This window comes from Rhinatrema bivittatum, chromosome 18 (genome assembly GCF_901001135.1).
Source record: "Rhinatrema bivittatum chromosome 18, aRhiBiv1.1, whole genome shotgun sequence".
Taxonomy (NCBI): domain Eukaryota; kingdom Metazoa; phylum Chordata; class Amphibia; order Gymnophiona; family Rhinatrematidae; genus Rhinatrema; species Rhinatrema bivittatum.
Window position 1 is genome coordinate 55,904,799 of NC_042632.1, and position 13,513 is coordinate 55,918,311.

The following is a 13,513-nucleotide window of genomic DNA, read 5'->3' on the forward strand; positions in this document are numbered from 1 at the left end:
GCTTCAGCCTGCATGTTGGCCCAGCATTTCTGGTGCAGGCACGAGGGAAGGTTTTGTTACGTTCTCCACTTTAGATAGAGACTGAATTATGAATGGATATGAAAGATGCTCAAATGGACAAGAGCCAGAGATGAAGCCTTCACAGACTTCTGCTAATTCTTTTCAATCTATTTTAAAAAAATGAACACTTCCCCAAACTGGAGTGGCATAGGAACATAAGAATGTCCCCACTGGGTCTTTACCAAGGTCCGTTGAGCCCAAGTACCCGGCAGATCCCATAAAGTAGATCCATTACCTCTCACTCTCTCCCGGGGATAGCAGGAGCTTTCTTTATTCTACCTGGCTGATAATGTGTTATGGGCTTTTCCTCCAGGAACTTCTCCAAACCTCTTTTAAACCCCGCTGTGCTCTCGCCTTGATCGTGTCCTCTGCCAACAGCTGCGCTGAGTGAGAAAGCGCGTTCTGTGATCTGTTGTGAGTCCTCTGGTTGTAAGTTCCCCTTGTTTTAGTTTTATATGAAAGGGTAAATTATCTTCCTTTATTTACCCGTTCCACCCCACTCCTGTTTTTATAAACTCCTGTCCTGTCCCCTCTCAGCCGTCTCTTTTCCAAGTTGAAGAGCCCTCACCCGCGTAGCCTCTCATCGTAGGAGAGAGGTCCCATCCCCTTTATCATTTTTTTGTCCCCCGCCTCTGCACCTTTGCTAATTCCTCTGTGTTTTTCTTGAGATGCGGCCTCTAGAGCCGCACACAGAACTCCAGCTGGGGGTCACACCTTGCCTCCATAGAGAGGCACTGTGATGCTTTCTGTTTTATTCTCCATTCCTAACCTTCTCTTTGCTTTTTTGGCTGTGGCCCGCACAAGGAGCCGGGGATTTCAGTCAAGGTTCGATGTGGGCCACATTTCACAATCTGCATCAGGAACTGCGCTCCTCTGCTCTTACCGTGAAGAGAAATTTAGACTGAAGCAAATGTTTTCACCATGTTTTCACTTGCAATGCAGTTTACACAAATTGAGCTGAAAGAGAAGTACTGTGTGATCTTATCTTCAGTGTTGAGTTGCTGCTTTTGTATAAACTGGTTTGCAAGTGAACTTGGCATGAAAATGTTTGTTTTTGGTGTGAATTTCTCTTACTTTCATTCATGGGAGAAGAGAAAGTGTGGGATTCCTAATGCTGATTGGGACACAGAGTCTCATTGGTCTGTTGGGGTTTTTTTTTTTCTGGAACTCAGGATATCTGTACCCAGAACCTCTTCCTGGACTCCAGCTCCCTAATCTCCTTGAAGGGAAACATCCTTACTGCAGGTATTTGCCTCTTTTTGTAGTTTATATAGGTATTGCATATTGCTTTTAATGCATATGTTTCTGTAGGTTTTGTTGCTAACTGCAGTCAATCAAGCTTGCACAAATAAATAAAAATATAGCAAGAAGCAAGCTAAGAGAAGCTCAGACGGAAGATAATAGCACTAATCCCTCTATATCCCACACTGCAAGCTCCATGCCATATCAGAGGACCCCCACAGATATTCAATACAAGGGGATTCTGTGCATGCTCTTCCTCGAATGTAATGTATATTATGCAAAACAGGCTACACGTTAAAGACAAGAATAAACTTACATAGACACAAAATCACGCAGCACGGAGAAGAGCAAGGCAACATCTCCGTGGCAGAGCACTTTCCAGGACCAGACCACTGCATCAATAATCTTAGGACTTTTGCAACTCACTACAAGCAATAATCCTACTGCCTCTCTTTCACCTTCTTATTGCTCACATACGGGGGGGGGGTCCCCCCAAACTCTGAGCCACGAGCCATATCCAGCCCACAGAGCAACTTTTTCCAGCCAGCCAAACTTTCCCTGCCTGTGGCCAAACCAGCCCACAGAGCAAGATTTCCTTTTCTTTCTTATTGCCTGAGCAAGCTGGCGGTAAATGCTTCAGGGCTGGAGGGGTTCCCAACCCCCACCAGCAGAATCCCAGAAGTACTGCAGTCCTGCACCACGGTGTGGTGATGGTGGGGTCCCCGTGCTGAGGGGAGAGGGGAGAGGAGGGAGTGAGAGGAAGGGAAAGGGAATAGGAGTGAAGAGGGAGGGGATGTTAGGGATTGAAGGGCCTGAAGGGGAGAGGAAGGGAGGAAAGAGAGAAGCCATGGAGGAAACAGGTGAGAAGGGGAGAAGGAAAGCGCATATATGGGTGTGTGAGTGGGACAGAGAGCGCTGCCAACACCACCACCCCCCTCGTGCCATTCCCCCCCAGGGTAGATGCAAATACTGAGGAAGGGGGAAGGTAGATGGCAGGTTTGCTAAAATCCAACCATATCTGCCACCCCTCTCTGGGAATCCTGCTCTTTGCCTCCCTTCTTCTGCAGCCTTTTAAATCAGTGAGGGGGGGGGGAAATACTCTCCCCCCCCAGACACCCCCCCGCTCACCAAACTGTAAGGGGGAGCCTCCCCCCTTAGCGATTTGAAATATCACAGGCTTTGCTTAAGAGTTTTTGGGGCCCTGCTCTTTCATGAACCTCCTCCTCCTCCCTCCCCTTCACAGTTTTGTGAGTCCCGTGCATGTGTTTGGACCTGAGGAAGAGAGTGCTGACTCCTGAAGGCCCATCAGGAAATGCATTCAGTGCAATCAGAAGAGGTCCCTGGGTGTTATCTTATTTCTGTGCATTCAAGTGGGCAAACAGGGCAGCCACCCGGCCAGACTCCGTGTGAGGAAAATCTCCTGCTCTCCAAGCACTGCAGGGGAAAAGGAGGTGGAACGGAGAAGGAGAGAAAACATGTCTTCATTTAGCAGAGGTAAATGTGAGATCATTTCAGGAGGCCTGGTTTCCTTGTCTGCCTCAGAAATTTGCATACATTATGACAGCATTCCTGATGCGAGTTTCTGTGTAATAAGCACAGCACTAATGATCAGCAAACTGTCAGCTAGTGGCCTCGGGCACTGACCAATGGCAGAGCAGCTTTCAAAATGCTCCATGACATCAGCATATGCTGTGACTTCCCTGGGATTTCAACTGAACTGAACCTTTCCCTGCAGGGGGTGGGGGTTCTCCTCTGTCCAGGTTATCTGGTTTCTTCTCAGCCTTCTTTGGAGGGGTTAACGACCCTACTAGGGATGTCCATCGGCAAAGCAGAGGATTGAACCTCCTGTAAAAAAAAAAGTCTGTGCTAGCTGGGAAGAAAACTGGACCAATGCCTGAAAAGTTGCTCTGGTGAGGGGAAGTTAAGGGAGGGCAGCCAGACAGACAGAATCACCAGTTTCCCTGTAGGAAATTAGGATAAAATTGGAAGGTAAGAGCAGAGATTGTTACCTTAAAGGCCCAAATGGCCTATTTATGGATAAAATTCAGTAAGCAGTAATTTTGTTGATCCTTATTATGAGATCTCGAGTGATAAGCAGAAATCAAGCAGAGTGATTCGTCAGTTGTGATCACAGGACCACTAGAGCTTCAGTATTCCTGCCAAGGGCAGGGCAGCTGCCTGATATCAGTACATAATCCCCTCGGTAAATGGCCAAAGTTGTGTAAACAGTCAATAAAATCTGACATGGAAAAAACCAGCACAGAGTGAAGCCGAGTGCCTTCGTGCTCCCAGGGCTCGCGCTTACTACTCCATTTTCAATTAAAATGCTTGATGTCTCGTGTTATGTTGTTGGATAAATCTCGCACCTCTGAATATCACCACTCCCTCTCCTGTCCAACCGCTTCTTAATATGCATCGGAATTCCTTGCTGATTCATTGTGTTTCCTGCAATTCCAGCAGAAGCAATAATGAATGGAATACTTAAAAGCCTCATGAGAAATCATTACCAGTCTGATTCAGCTTTCTATATTAAGGAATCTGATTGCACTGTGTTGCAATTAATTTAACGAGTTACTTGACTGGATTGCTAGATTGAGACAGCTGGGAATTTGAGTTGCCAGGAAGGGATGTGTGAGGCGGACATCCTAGAATGCCAGGGAAGTGTGATGGTGAACTTATGTAGTGCTGTGTGTGTGTGTGTAGTGTTGAGTGTGTGTGTTGGGGGGGGGGGGGGCATTACATAAGAGTTATAACTATGCCACAGTATAGGTAGTTCTGAGTGTGTGTGTATGTGTGTGAGTGTGGTGGTGGTGGTGGGGACGTTACATAACAGGTATACCTATGCCACAGTAGAAGTAGTGTTGAGTATGTGTGTTGGGTGGGGGCATTACATAAGTTATAACTATACCACAGTACAAGTAGTTTTGAGTGTGTGTGTGTGTATGTATGTGAGTGTGGTGGTGGTGGTGGGGACGTTACATAACAGGTATACCTATGCCACAGTAGAAGTAGTGTTGAGTATGTGTGTTGGGTGGGGGCTTTACATAAGTTATAACTATACCACAGTACAAGTAGTTTTGAGTGTGTGTGTGTGTGTGTATGTGTGTGTGTGAGTGTGTGTGTGTGTGTGTGGTGGGGGGATCTTTGCAGTCTGGGTAACCAAACATTGGGGTTACTTGCTTGATGTGGCGGTTACTACCCTTAACCATTAAGCCTTATGATTCACCTTTGATGCAACTCCAACATTACTCTCTGCATCAATGGCAGGGGATGGCAGGAAATTTGAATCAAACAGTTCCCAACAAGGGCCCTGAACTTGGTGGTCGGTGAAACAGATAAGTGTGGGAAAATAAGTGTGGGAGCTTGCAGGGCAGACTGGATGGGCCGTTTGAGCTTTTTCTGCCGTCATTTCTATGTTCCATTCCACTCCTGAAGCACCGACTAATATAGATGTGTATTGTGTACTGTACGCAGAATAAGAGAGAAGAAGGGGAGGTGTCAGATAAGTGAATGAAACAACTAATATAGATGTGTATTGTGTACTGTACGCAGAATAAGAGAGAAGAAGGGGAGGTGTCAGATAAGTGAATGAAACAACTAATATAGATGTGTATTGTGTACTGTACGCAGAATAAGAGAGAAGAAGGGGAGGTGTCAGATAAGTCAATGAAACAACTAATATAGATGTGTATTGTGTACTGTACGCAGAATAAGAGAGAAGAAGGGGAGGTGTCAGATAAGCGAATGAAACAACTAAAGAACATCTTTGACATGATTTAATGAGCGAGGAGAGTGCCTGTGACTGTAGTAATGTATCACCACATATAGAACGAGAGAATCTGCAATGGTAAAGGCTCCATCCTGGCACCAGAGTGACTGTGAAAAACATAAGGCCTTTGCATGATCTTCATCTGGTTCTTCCTTAACTTGGAACTGGCATAGGCTTAATTCACTGGTTGAAACCACTTTTTGCTACAGGGGATTACTGCAGCCTGTGAATGGAATCTGACATCCGGGGTGAGTTCTCAGGCAATAGGAGGGAATTATCCACTCACGATAGCTCATTGTCTTTTGATACCAGTGCCAGAGTAAAACACATTTTCTGCTTTGCATTCTATTGCTGTGGTGCAGTAACAGAATTTGTAAAAAGGGATTTTAACTGTGAGCACACTGGAGCTGGGGGAGGCCTCCTTTCACACTATAAATTTTAGTACCTGAAAAACACTTGAAGCCACCTAGGTGGCTGATTGAGTTTTCATTTTCCCCTGCTCTTATACAGGCCGATACAGTAAAGTCCGCGGGAGAGCACCGGCGGTGCACACGATTCTGTATTTAAATGAGGCCTGGCGGTAAAAACAGGCAAAAGGAGCGTCGGCTGTCAGCGAGTTTGACAGCCGACGCTCAATTTTGCCCGCTGACAGCCATGGACTCGGAAACCAGACGCCGGCAAAATTGAACGTCCGGTTTTAGGCCTGACAGCCGCGGGCCGAATTAAAAAAAAAATGTTTTTAACTTTTTTTACTCTTCAGGACCTCCGACTTAATATCGCCATGATATTAAGTCGGAGGGTGCACAGAAAAGCAGACTTTACTGTATCGGCCCAAAAGTTAGCTGCACTGTGTCCTTTACCTGTAATAACTGGAATATGATTTTCTACTAAACTGGGCCTGGCATTATTTCATGGATCAACATCTGACACTATAAACTGACGAAGAAGGGCTAAACAGGGATACCCCGAGATAAAGGAGAGAAGTTCATTCACCATCCCAAAAATGTTCTCCAGAAAAATTTCACATGGGTTCCCCAAACAATACAGAATGCACTAAGTCGCGCACGAAGGACAGAACAAAGGAGCCTGTTCTAGTCATGCGCACAACTGAGGGGCATGCACCCCGGTGCACGGCGCCTCTGCATCACCGTGGGTGACGTCAGGAAAATAAAGTGCACATTTTTAATCTCTAAAGTTAGTTTTATTGCAGCGAAGCCTGGAGAAACCCTCTATTAACTCCTAGCAAAAAGAAGCTCCTTCCTTTCTTTGCTAGCAAATATTCTGGCTTTGCAGCAGCCTGTCTTCCCACACACAGTAAACATGACAGGAAGTGAAAAATCACTTGAAGGCAACACAAAGCAATGACTTTTATTAATGACGTGCTGTTCATTTCAGCGGGATCAGCAGAACTGCCACAAACCCCATCAGATAACAGGCTCTGGTCCGTGACGTACACAGTGCAACAGCAGCAGGATATCCCTCGAGAAATGCTGCAGTTTCTTGCATTCTGTCCAGATGTTTGCCTCCATTTCCCCTGTTCAAGGTGCCCCCATGCACTGCCCTCGTCTACACCCATCTCTCTGCTGACCCGTGCTCACTGACACACAACAGAACCGTGCAGACAAGGACCCTCACTGCCTTGTGCACCAGCTGCAGACGGGAGGGAGGACTGGCCAGCCCTCAACAGTACCACCTACTGGCCAGGTTCAGACTGCATGCACACCATATCCTAAAGAAGGAGATGCGGTCAGCAGCCCCTGGCCCTAGGACTATTGCTAAAATCATTGGGCTACATGGGAAGGAGGATACAAAGGGAAGGAGTGGAGCTGTAGACCCAGAAGGGGCCAGCTCCACGTCAGCTGGCAACCCAAAGGAGCAGGAGGCAGTAGCCATAGAAAAAACCCCGCAAATACTGTGAATATTATGCAAGGAATGCTGCCACGGGCAAAAATGGATCTGCTCCTTCTGGATGCAAGAAACAGCGTGTCCTGCAACACTTTCACAAAATGAAGGTCAAAATGCACTGCTACACATTTGGGCCACAAAGGAGCAAGAAGCAGACAAATGCAAGAAAGCAGCAACATAATCTGAATTTCTGGTGCATGTTCCACCAAAACTGGACCCCCGAACTCTTTACAGAAAGAAGCCTGCCTCCGACATGTGCTTTTCTCAGGAATTTGGTTGCTGCTGCTGGAGACTTTGGCATGTCCATCACGCCTGGGGCTGATTACAGGCCCTGGCAATGCTCCACTAATAGGCAGAATCCCTGTGCCCCTGCCTGAGAGATACCTAGGGCATGGACTGGCATGCTCGCTCTTAAATGGTATTTATATTTATTTATTCAGATTCACAACTTAACACTCCCCAAGGGCTCAAGGCAAGGATACATAACGTAAAACATAAAATATAGTCTGTGATAACCAACAGTACAAAAACCAGAACTATCAATTCCTCAATATCAGTACACCACAATCTGAAAGCCAGAATATCAACATACGAAACCCTCAAAGCTTCAGCCTTTTTAAGGCACTAGCTCACTTTGGTATCAGATGCAGTATTAAAAACACAAGATATCATCTCCCCATCACCCCACACAAGCACAAGACTCAACCACAGCATGTAAGACTTTCATATAAACCAATCGTTCCTAGCTTGCAGAGAGTCTGCAGAAAAGCAGAGAATGTCAGTTTAACAATTTGCATTCACCATGATAAATAAGGATCCTAATCAGATAGAAGCAGCAGAACGCAGCCAAGCTTTAACAAGCTTCCTGATGGATAAATAATGCTTCATGTCACTCAGCTTTCTGGGGAGGGTTGGGCACCACAGGGAATCGCTCTTTTGCACGTCTAGAGGATGGAGCATCATGAAACAAACTGCCCTGAAGATACTGCGGACCCATCACATTCATCAGGAGCCAGTGGAGGCTCCATAATATCGGGGTAGTATCAGCACGGAGAAGTAACCGGGCTGTGGCATTCTACGGATGTTTCTTTAGCAATCCTAAGGAACGAGAATTGTGGTAGTCATTCTCTGAGGTGACTAAGGATTGTAGCCTGGGGAGATTTTCCACCAGGTCGCCAACCCACAACCTTTCCGAACTTTCCTCATTGGGGAAAAAGGGGAAGGTGGAAGCTGCCAGGGAATCCAACCTGGTGTTTTATTTATTTATTTGTATTTGTCTGCTCCATCTTATATTCCACAATTTCTAACAAAATTCATGTGGATTACACAGTCACATTCATAAAACAGATACCTTTTTTGTTTAGAAAATTATCACTGATTGCAGCCACAACATTTTGCAAAAGGCGAAGATGAAAACGAGGAAGCATATAAAGATGACAAAATGAGGAGTGCACCAGAGATGAGATATGGGCAGTTAGAGCCAACTCAGAGTCGATAATTACACCGAGAATTGGAAGACGCATGCCCACTGACGGTAACACAGGCAGTGCAGAGAACATCAAGGGTTTTTAAATCCAGAAAATCTGAGTTTTTGTTGCATTTAGGAAACAGAAAGTAAGCAGGCATTCATTCTCGTCATGAAATCTTGTCATGCCTCACCTATATATGCTGTACATTGTCAGCATATATAAGACAGTTAAGACTGGTTTTCTTGATCAAAGAACACCGAGCTTGAATATAAATATTAAATGAAATGGGAGAAAGGATGACCCAAGAATATGAGAACTCATTCCCTGGCATAATTGTTTTTATTTCTGTCTCACAACAAGGAGTTGAACCACAACATTAGGGCCCTGTATTCTTATGCTCTCAAAATAGCATGATAGACAGGATTTTGGCAAAGGAAAAGAAAACAGGGTCACTTTCTAATTAGCCAGACAGGTGGTAGGGTGGGCCCTGCCCAGGATCATCCAGAAAATCCCAAGTCCCAGACAATGATGCTCCACCTCCTTCCATCCATCGCTTACAGCCCCTCACCTTACTATACCTGGTGAGGAAATGATCCACATCAATTGCTCTCATCCCTCTGTCAGAGTGGGAGATGGCATTCTGCAACAGAAAGCACTACCACTCTCTGAATGTCCAGGTCGTATGCGACGCACCTCTTTTCTGAACGCTGTATCAAGATTCCCTGGGAGCTGCCATGATTCCTGTATCCTGAGTGATGCTTTGTCTCCCAGCAATGCTGGATATAGCCTACAGGTTTCCAGCACCACTTGGGCAGGAAAGTATGGTTTTCAAAATACATTTTTTCCAGCATTAAAATCCACAAACCAATAAACTTCAGAAAAATATTAAAAAATAAGCACACTTCTGTGACAAACACACGGTTTAGACGCCCAATGCAATACACTCCAGAGCGCCAGAAACGCACATTTCTCCCTCAGCGCGCATCTTTATGCCGCTCAGATTACAATATCGTTTGGGTAATTGCCAGGTTCTTGTGGCCTGGATTGGCCTCTGTTGGAAACAGGATGCTGGGCTTGATGGGACCCTTGGTCTGACCCAGAATGGCAATTTCTTATGTTCTTATGAATACTGCATCGGGTGCACTGGGGATGTGGCTGCACCTGCGATAGGAAAACGGGCCCTCAGTATAGGCGCACATTTTATTGCATTGGCCTGTAAGTTTTGTACCTGAGGCAGTGCTATCTTTTTATTGTGCTTATACCTTTCTTGATGAGTTTCTCCAGAGCTAATATTCTCTTCGTCAGGTCAGAATTCTGATTGGACCTACGGATGACAGAATTAGTCCTGGAAAGCTCATCAAGAAAGGTACAAGTTAGCACAGTAAAAAGTCCCTGATATATTTCTTTCGTTTTCCTTTATTTCTGTGCATTGAAGAGGACTTATAGGGCAGCCAAGTACACGCGCTTCTGCTGTAGGCTAAGCATAAGCAGCAGATCTTAGCCAGAGCCCATGCGAGGCTACGAGGCGGGCGCGCCTTTTTTTCAAGACGGGAGAACTGTGCCGTCAGAGAAGCAGCCCAGGCTTGCTGTTTGCAAATTTCATATTGACCAATGAGGCAAGGCCCGGGAAGCACCAATCAGGCGCCGACATCCATGCGGCCAATCGAGACACTGTTTACGCGCGCCCGAAAGCCGCACGCTGCAGACTGGCGCGAGCTCTCCTCCCCTCTCTGCCCGTGGGCCGCTTCCGCCCCGCTAGCAGGGGATTGGCCCCCCGGCCGCGTGACGTCGGAGAGGAGGAGTCTCTTATAACTCCGGAGACGCGGCGTGACTTAAGCACTTTTAGGAGGGAAGAATCCTCGTCGCCGCCGCCGCTGCAGCCGCCGGAGTGGGTGGCTTCACGGCCAGGAGCAAGCAAAGCCGAGGCGGTGAGGGACAACAGCGGCACAAGCAGCTGCCAAAAAAACCCCACAACTCAGCAGCAGCAACAACAACAGCAAAAGCAACCTCAAAAAGCAGAGAAAGTGCATGAGGCTGTAGGCATCGCCTTCCCTCCGGGAGCAGCCGGACTGCGTGCGAGGCGCGGAGCAGGCGAGCCCAACTTTTTTTTCTTTCATGAGAAGCGAATCCCGCCTGACTTTTAACCGAGGCGTGAAAAAGAAAAGCGCAAGGCATGGGCTCGCTGGGCACGAGCAGCCCGCCCCTCTCGCCCCCCGGCGCCAACGGCACGGGCGCGCCGGGCGGCGGCGCCGCCTGGACGGCGGGCATGAGCGTGGTCATGTCGCTCATCGTGCTCTTCATCGTGGCCGGCAACGTGCTGGTCATCACGGCCATCGCCAGGTTCCAGCGGCTGCAGACCGTCACCAACTGCTTCGTCACCTCGCTGGCCTGCGCCGACCTGGTCATGGGCCTGGCCGTGGTGCCCTTCGGCGCCGCCTCCATCGTCCTGGGCACGTGGCGCTTCGGCAACTTCTGGTGCGAGTTCTGGACCTCGCTGGACGTGCTCTGCGTCACGGCCAGCATCGAGACCCTCTGCGTCATCGCCGTGGACCGCTACTGCGCCATCACGTCGCCCTTCCGCTACCAGGGCCTGCTGACTAAGCGCAAGGCGCGCGCCGTGGTGCTGCTGGTCTGGGTGGTGGCCGCGCTGACCTCCTTCCTGCCCATCCACATGCACTGGTACCGCTCGCAGGACCCGCGCGCCTCCGAGTGCTTCGGCAACGACTCCTGCTGCGAGTTCTCCACCAACGCGCCCTACGCCATCACCTCGGCCATCATCTCCTTCTACCTGCCCCTGGTCATCATGGTCTTCGTCTACGCGCGCGTCTTCCAGGAGGCGCGCAAGCAGCTGCAGAAGATCGACCGCAGCGAGGGCCGCTTCCACGCCGCCCAGCAGCAGCAGCAGCAGGGAGCCACCGGCAGCCGGCGCTCCTCCAAGTTCTGCCTGAAGGAGCACAAGGCCCTGAAGACGCTGGGCATCATCATGGGCACCTTCACCCTCTGCTGGCTGCCCTTCTTCATCGTGCACGTGGCGGACGTCATCCAGAAGGACCTCATCCCCAAGGACGTCTACGTCTTCCTGAACTGGGTGGGCTACGTCAACTCGGCCTTCAACCCGCTCATCTACTGCCGGAGCCCCGACTTCAGGTTCGCCTTCCAGGAGCTGCTCGGCCTGCGCCGGGCCACCCTGAAGTTCTACAGCAACGGCAACAGCTGCTACCAGGAGGAGCAGAACGGCTACCCCCTGGGCCGGGAGGCCGCCTGCGCGCCGGACAAGCCCAGCCAGGAGGCCTTGCTGAGCGCTCAAGGTACGGCGCGGGGCCGGGGAGGAGGAGGAGAGGGGTCGTGCGAGCGCAGCCAGCTGAGGACCAGCCTGCCTTTCCTGCTAGGGCCCGATAGGGAGCAGGAACCCGGGGGGGAGCGAGCTGGGCTGGGCTGTGGCATTGCAAGGGATCCCTGGCGAGGGGCTTAGTCCGTGCAGCTGGGGGGGGGGGAGAGGGAGCCCCCCCCTCTCTGATCTACCATCCCAAGCAAATGGGGTTCCCCGTGTAGCAGTCCTAGAGCCAAGTGCATGCTGCAGGAAAGCCCCTCTTCTCAGCAGGCAAGAAGAGCCTCCTTTCCCCATAACGAAATGCTTGGTTCGGCAATGCGGATTGGATCTCGGCTCCTCTTACCCTTTGGCCTTAGGCTCTGCTTAGCAGTTTTGCCTGCGGGGTCCCCCGGTAGCTGTCGAGCGGGCTGCGCTCGCATTCAGATGGGAAGCCACAGGTGCAGAGGGCGGGCCGGCTCCCGGGCAGCGCAGGCTGAAAGTCATCGGGGGACGAGACACACTCACCTCTGTATATGCAAAGAGAGAGTCCGGACACAAAACCTGTTAAACGATCACCCCAACATGGGCTAGGGAGATTATAGCAAAATATTGACAAAGCCATCACCTGTCACAAGTTTTATATTCCCTCTGCAAAAGTGTGCTTTTTAATTAGCAAGGAGAAAACAGATACAGAGACATGCTGTTGCGTTTTATATTTTTAATGTCTTCACATTTATTTCTTAAAAGTTGGGGTTGCTCTAGCTCTGGAATACAAGGCAGTCACTGTGCAAATATTAATAATATCCAGGGTGTGCAACAAAACACCCCTTAAAGGAAGTGTTGTTAAAAACCTGAATTTCCCATATCGAATAAGGAATTAATTTGCAATACACCAAAAGACAAAAATATGGTAAAATCTAGCTACGATGAACTTTGCCACCCTAGCAAAAGAAAAGAGGTTTCATAACACAGTGACTGCCTTGCTGTACAGGATCTCTGACTAGGATCCGTCTGTATGTGTGTGCCTGGGAATTAGGAGCTTTGCATCTTGAGTGCAAAACTACATAACATGTTAGTTGTTGCAAAAAGTTGGTAATCCTTCCTGAAGCTCACTTTCTTCAGAGGAAGTAAAGAAAAACCCCGTTTAGCCTCCTTCAGTGACACAGGACTATGAACTGGGAGCAGGCTCTGCTTGGTGGCAGTAAGGAGCCGCCCGGCTAGCCTTGCTACCCCACCACCATGCATGTGACTCCTGTGGGCTCTTTTACAGGGTCCCTGGCTGATTGCAAAAGGCTGTGTAGAGTTGCCCTGCTGGGAAGGAATGGAGCAGGTGGAGTGTTAAAATGTCACTTGCACAAACACAGAAAAAGACCAGCTGCTTCTTTCCCTGCACTGAGACGTCTCAGGCAGGCTTTTCAGGTCTCCTCGTCTTCCTCTCTGATTTCTACAAGACCAACACTAAATCCAGTAGTATTTATTTATTTATTTATTTAAAAGTGTTTGTATACCGTCTTTACAAACAGTGTTTAATCAAAACAGTTTACATAACTAAATAAAAAACAAATGTAGCCAAGTCCCCCTTGAGATACGTTTGAGGACTTTCTGTATTGTCTTGGGTTGCGGTGTGGTGCTGGACAGTGAGACGTAACTTCATTTCAGATCATTTACAGGGAGTAATGTGCTTGTCCTGCTGGTCAGCCTGGGCACTTAAAAATAAAGGTCAGCAAAAAGGCCCTAGGTGATATCTTTTAATATCTC

General features: G+C 48.6%; 1 protein-coding gene across 10 annotated transcripts in view; it reads left to right on the top strand.

Annotated features, from left to right (window-relative positions):
* The first annotated feature begins 10,220 nt into the window (after positions 1-10,220).
* The window catches only part of ABLIM3 (actin binding LIM protein family member 3), a 286,248-nt gene continuing 282,955 nt past the window's right edge, over positions 10,221-13,513 (top strand). Inside the window, exon 1 of one of the 10 annotated variants that reach the window (XM_029583477.1) lies at positions 10,221-11,753. In XM_029583477.1, coding sequence (XP_029439337.1) covers positions 10,619-11,753 — 1,135 coding nt within the window. In that variant the 5' untranslated portion in view covers positions 10,221-10,618. The remainder of the gene's footprint in view (positions 11,754-13,513) is intronic. The other 9 variants (XM_029583479.1, XM_029583486.1, XM_029583478.1 and 6 more) reach the window with 9 other exon arrangements.